Genomic DNA, 6684 nt, shown 5'->3' on the forward strand with positions numbered 1-6684 from the left:
ATGTGGGGGTGGGAGGGCAGCCGCACCACAAGTTCTGGCGCAGCCCTCCCCCTCTCCCAAGTACTCCTCTTCTCTCACGGTGCTTGGCGAAGCCCTACAGGATTGCCACGCTCCTCCATCACCACCACACCGTTGTGCTGCTGCTGGATGGAGTCTTCGTCAACCTCTCCTCTCTCCTTGCTGGATCAAGGCATGGGAGACGTCACCGGGCTATACGTGTGTTGAACGCGGAGGTGCCTTCCGTTCGGCACTAGGATCTCCGGTGATTTGGATCACGACGAGTACGACTCCTTCAACCCCGTTCTCTTGAACGCTTCCGCTTAGCGATCTACAAGGGTATGTAGATGCACTCTCCTTCCCCTCGTTGCTGATTTCTCCGTAGATAGATCTTGGTGACACGTAGGAAAATTTTGAATTTCTGCTACGTTCCCCAACAGTGCATACTCAGGGAGAACACTTTTATCTTGAAATTTAGTGAGAGATCATCTTATAATGCTACCATCAATCAAAGAAAGATAAGATGATAAAAGATAAACATCACATGCAATCAATATAAGTGATATGATATGGACATCATCATCTTGTGCTTGTGATCTCCATCTCTGAAGCACCATCATGATCACCATCATCACCGGCGCGACACCTTGATCTCCATCGTAGCATCGTTGTCGTCTCGCCAACTATTGCTTATACGACTATCGCTACCACTTAGTGATAAAGTAAAGCAATTACAGGGCGATTGCATTGCATACAATAAAGCGACAACCATATGGCTCCTGCCAGTTGCCGATAACTCGGTTACAAAACATGATCATCTCATACAACAAAATATAGCATCATGCCTTGACCATATCACATCACAACATGCCCTGCAAAAACAAGTTAGACGTCCTCTACTTTGTTGTTGCAAGTTTTACGTGGCTGCTACGGGCTAAGCAAGAACCTTTCTTACCTACGCGTCAAAACCACAACGATAGTTCGTCAAGTTAGTGTTGTTTTAACCTTCTCAAGGACCGGGCGTAGCCGCACTCGGTTCAACTAAAATTGGAGAAACTGACACTCGCTATTCACCTGTGTGCAAATCACGACGGTAAAACCAATCTCACGTAAGCGTACGCATAATGTCGGTCCGGGCCGCTTCATCCAATAATACTGCCGAACCAAAGTGTGACATGCTGGTAAGCAGTATGAATTGTATCGCCCACAACTCACTTGTGTTCTACTCGTGCATATAACATCTACGCATAAAACCTGGCTCGGATGCCACTGTTGGGGAACGTAGTAATTTCAAAAAAATTCCTACACACATGCAAGATCATGGTGATGTATAGCAACGAGAGGGGAGAGTGTGTCCACGTACCCTCGTAGACCGAAAGCGGAACCGTTAGCGCAACGTTGTTGACGTAGTCGTACGTCTTCATGATCCAACCGATCAAGTACCGAACGTACGGCACCTCTGAGTTCAGCACACGTTCAGCTCGATGACATCCCTCGAACTCCGATCCAGCCGAGCTTTGAGGGAGAGTTCCGTTAGCATGACGGCATGGTGATGACGATGATGTTCTACCGAAGCAGGGCTTCACCTAAGCACTGCTACGATATTATTGAGGTGGATTATGGTGGAGGGGGGCACCGCACACGGCTAAGAGATCCAAGGGATCAATTATTGTCTCTATGGGGTGCCCCCCTCCTTCGTATATAAAGGAGGGGAGGAGAGGGCCGGCCAGGAGGAGGAGGCGCGCCCAAGGGGGGGATTCCTAGTCCCACAGGGAGTAGGACTCCCCCTTTTCCTATTTGGAGAGGGAGAGGGAAGGAAGAGGAAGGAGGGAGGAAGGAAAGGGGGGGCCGACCCCCCTCCCAATTCGGATTGGGCTTGGGGGGCGCGCCACCTCCCTTGCTCCTTTCCCCTCCTTTCCACTAAAGCCCATAAAGGCCCATATACCTTCCGGGGGGTTCCGATAACCTCCCGATGCTCCGGTATTATCGCGATCTCACCCGGAACCATTCCGGTGTCCAAATATAGTTGTCCAATATATCGGTCTTTATGTCTCGACCATTTCGAGACTCCTCGTCATGTCCGTGATCACATCCAGGACTCTGAACTACCTTCGGTACATCAAAACACATAAACTCATAATATAACCGTCATCGAACCTTAAGCGTGCGGAACCTACGGGTTCGAGAACTATGTAGACATGACCGAGACACATCTCCAGTCAATAAACAATAGCGGAACCTGGATGCTCATATTGGCTCCCACATATTCTACGAAGATCTTTATCGGTCAAACCGCATAACAACATACATTGTTCCTTTTGTCATCGGTATGTTACTTGCCCGAGATTCAATCGTCGGTATCTCAATACCTAGTTCAATCTCGTTACCGCCAAGTCTCTTTACTCATTCCGTAATGCATCATCCCGCAACTAACTCATTAGTCACATTGCTTGCAAGGCTTATAGTGGTGTGCATTACCGAGAGGGCCCAGAGATACCTCTCCGACAATTGGAGTGATAAATCCTAATCTCGAAATATGCCAACTCAACAAGTACCTTCAGAGACACCTGTAGAGCACCTTTATAATCACCCAGTTACGTTGTGATGTTTGGTAGCACACAAAGTGTTCCTCCGATAAACGGGAGTTGCATAATCTCATAGTCATAGGAACATGTATAAGTCATGAAGAAAGCAATAGCAACATACTAAACGATCAAGTGCTATGCTAACGAAATGGGTCAAGTCAATCACATCATTCTTCTAATGATGTGATCCCACTGATCAAATGATAACTCATATCCATGGTTAGGAAACTCAACCATCTTTGATCAATGAGCTAGTCAGGTAGAGGCATACTGGTGACACTATGTTTGTCTATGTATTCACACATGTATTATGTTTCCGGTTAATACAATTCTAGCATGAATAATAAACATTTATCATGAAATAAGGAAATAAATAATAACTTTATTATTGCCTCTAGGGCATATTTCCTTCAGGTTCCACATATTTTATGAAGATCTTTATCGGTCAGGCCGTAATGACAACATGCGTTATTCCCTTTGTCATCGGTATGTTACTTGCCCGAGATTTGATCGTCGGTACCTTCATACCTAGTTCAATCTTGTTACCGACAAGTCTCTTTACTCGTTCCGTAATAGATCATCCCGCAACTAACTCATTAGTCACATCTCACATGGCTTGCAAGGCTTCTTATGATGTGTATTGCCGAGAGGGCCCAGAGATACCTCTCCGATACTCGGAGTGACAAATCCTAATCTCGATCTATGCCAACCCAACAAACACCTTCGGAGATACCTATAGAGCATCTTTATAATCACCCAGTTATACTGTAACGTTCGATAGCACACAAGGTATTCCTCCGGTTTTCGGGAGTTGCATAATCTCATAGTCAAAGGAATATGTATATGACATGAAGAAAGCAATAGCAATAAAACTGAACGATCAATATGCTAAGCTAATGGATGGGTCTTGTCCATCACATCATTCTCCTAATGATGTGACCCCGTTCATCAAATGACAAAACATGTCTATGGTTAGGAAACTTAACCATCTTTGATTAACGAGTTAGTCTAGTAGAGGCTTACCAGGGACACGGTGTTTTGTCTATGTATCCACACATGTATCAGGTTTCCAGTTAATACAATTCTAGCATGAATAATAAACATTTATCATGAATAAGAAAATATAAAGTAACAACTTTATTATTGCCTCTAGGGCATATTTCTTCAATTTTTACAACACATGGTATTATAAAACGCTTCCTGAATACTTCTGCTAGGAAAATCATGAACCTTTTTGAAAAATCCTGAAGATTTTTAAAGTTTGTTAGCATTTTTAAAATCGTGAAGATTGTTTAGAATCTTTGTAAATATTCTTGCCAAAAATTCATAATTTTGCATTTCCTTCAATATATTAAATAGAAAAATATTGTAAAATTTAGTGCAACTCATTACTGGGTCAGATTAGGATCTATCAAATAATTAATACAACAAATCGAAGATTAAATAGGCCAACCTATCACAGCATGGTGTGCTTGGTTCCTAGCCCACAAAGTAGGGCGTAAAATAAGTGGTCTCCAAGCGTCGTACAGTAGCACCAGCCACTGTCAATAACTAGAGTTGTACTCCCTCCGTCCCAAAAAATTTTCTTAAATTTGTTTAGATATGAATGTACTTAATATTAAAACGTGACTTGATACATCCGTATTTAGACAAATCTAATACAAGAATTTTGGGACGGAGGGAGTATGTGCTTAAGCCGTTGTGGAGCCCAACACTCACTCTGGTCCTCCTCTTGGCACAAAACTCATTAGGGCATGACAATGGTTCTATCTTAGGAATACCACATAGGATAAATGATGAGGTGGAGGAGATAGAAATCATAAGAAAAGGCTTGTCTTCTTATTTAAGAGAAGACAAGAGATGATTTCTTAACACAATATGTTTCATCATATTTTTAGGAATAACTAGTTATTAAAGATAAGGTTAAGAGATGACCCATTGTAGACATGTTTTTTTATCATCTCTAAATTATATGCAAGACTTAAGATAAGACTATTTTATCAACCATTGTGCATGCCCGCGCTTGAAATCATGAGCTACTAACAAGTTACCTTTATATCTTTTGGGGATAAACACTATATCTACTCGGCTTAGATCTCCAAGGATTAGGTAGCGTCTCACCCGAATAAATCTAGGCACGGGCAGGCTTAAACCTAAAGTCGGAAGATTAGATTAGGCTCAGGCAGCCTGACAACGGCTTAAACCTAAAGTCGGATGATTAAATTAGGCTCGGGCTCTAAATTTAGACACAACGGTCAAGCCCAAAAGCCAAAGTACCTAAAAAAATGTGATTACTTTTAAAAGAAATGTAGTTATAATAATGCACATATGTACCCCGATATTGAAAAGAAAATAGGAAAAAATGCATTGTTATGTTATTCGAGTCAAGCCAGGTTGTGCTCGAGCTTCAGTTTGGGGTCGGGCTCCGACAAATGCCCAAGTCTACACCTGACGGGCACGGCAACAGTGGACCATGTCAAACCTCGCCAATGGTGCATTCAATAAAAATAAACATGACTGTCTCAAAAATATTAACTCCGTCCTGAATTATTCGTATTAGATTTTTCTAGATACAAATGTATCTAAACATGAGTAATAAACAAGAACATAACTCTTTTTGTTTGTTGATGAGGAAAAAGAGTAGAGCTCGTGAACAGTACTGCTGCAAGGATCTTGGTACGTACTAGACCACATCCTCGCCCTTTATTTCTTGTTTGGACGGCTTTAGACGCGTATGCGCACGCCGAACGTTTATTCTACATAAGCCATGCGTGTTCTATGCATGCAGATCTCGATCAGGCCCGCCCGAAGCACCTAGCAAGTGAGGCTGCTCCCCGGGTCGACGCCGAACTGCTTGCAGTAGGCCCTGTAGTAGCCCGCCCGGGCGTTCATGGCGGCCGCGTTCCCGCCGTTGCACTCGCCGCTGTTGATCGCCCTGGTCGTCGCGCCGAACCCCCGCGGCAGGACCTGCTTCACGTTGTTCATCCAGAACCACAGCGCCGCCTTGAACGCCACCTCCGGGTCCTGCGCCACCTTCTCCGGGTTGTTCAGCCCGTCGAACCCCACGCTCTTCCCCGCCGCCCCGTAGTTGTAGTTCCACGTCAGCTGAAGCGGCCCGCGCCCGTAGTACCCCTTCCCCGAGGCGCACGGCCACTGCGTGTACTTCCTGTCGCAGTAGTTCTGGCTCGCCCCGCCGATCTCCTCGATGTAGCACATGTCTGTACACAAGTTATACATAGCCAGCATAATTATGGAGGACTAATTCAAGATTAAATTCGTCTTAGTCAGTTGATTGGAGCTGAACTTACGTCCGGTCTCGTGTGTGACGTGGGCGAAGAAGGCGGCTATCTCCCTCTTACCGTCGTCGCCCGTGCGGCCTTTCCCGAAGTTGGGGTTCGCCCGGGCGCCGGCCAGGAACGACCGGCGCGTGTAAAAGCTTTTGCCGGCGCACCCGTTGCCGGCCCGGGACTTGATCCCGTTGAAGAACGCCTCGGTGACGACGCTCTCCACGGAGGCGCCGGTCCCGCCGCCGCCGCCGCTCCCCGAGCACGGGCCAGACTGACACCCTTGTCCACAGTAGGCGTCGGTAGTGCCGCAGTAGCCGTACTGGCTGCAGCACTCGTTCGCCCGGCAGCCGCACTTCTGCGCGGCCACCATTCCCGCGGCAGACAGGACTAGTGCTGCTACCCCGAGCACCAGGAACGGGAGCATCGCCATGGGCGACCTCGCCATGTCGAAATAAGGTTAAGGATGGCCAAGCTTGTCCCGCTCTAGGAAGCTGCTTGTTTACGAGATGAGTGTACTTGGCAAAGTGGTCGCAAGCGGTTTATATAGGCAGTGGACGTCGATCATTGCCGACGACTTCGGGCGTCAAGGTTGGACTAGATCAAACCGACCGTCGGTCAAAGAATCACGCGCGGCTCGTCGACTATCAAGACTTTTCTTTGCTCGTCGGTACACGAGAGTTTGGAAGTTTGCTACGTGCCCTGCCCCTGCACGTCGGCACGTCCTTGCACTATACGTGAGTTTGGAACTTTGCGACCAAATTGCTCGTTGGAATGATGGGGGATTAATCATTTAATCCCTGCGTGCTTCTCTCTCC

At 46.3% G+C, this 6684-nt stretch overlaps 1 protein-coding gene across 1 annotated transcript; it reads right to left on the minus strand.

Moving 5' to 3' along the window:
* Positions 1 to 5104: 5104 nt before the first annotated feature.
* LOC119364754 (chitinase 4-like) lies at positions 5105 to 6368 on the minus strand. Its single transcript, XM_037630273.1, has 2 exons — positions 5891 to 6368; positions 5105 to 5800 (listed from the first exon to the last, which is right to left on the minus strand). Exons 1-2 carry the CDS (start codon positions 6312 to 6314, stop codon positions 5397 to 5399), a joined length of 828 nt encoding a protein of 275 aa, XP_037486170.1. The 5' UTR covers positions 6315 to 6368; the 3' UTR covers positions 5105 to 5396.
* Positions 6369 to 6684: the final 316 nt, after the last annotated feature.

This window comes from Triticum dicoccoides, chromosome 2B, assembly GCF_002162155.2.
Source record: "Triticum dicoccoides isolate Atlit2015 ecotype Zavitan chromosome 2B, WEW_v2.0, whole genome shotgun sequence".
Taxonomy (NCBI): Eukaryota; Viridiplantae; Streptophyta; class Magnoliopsida; order Poales; family Poaceae; genus Triticum; species Triticum dicoccoides.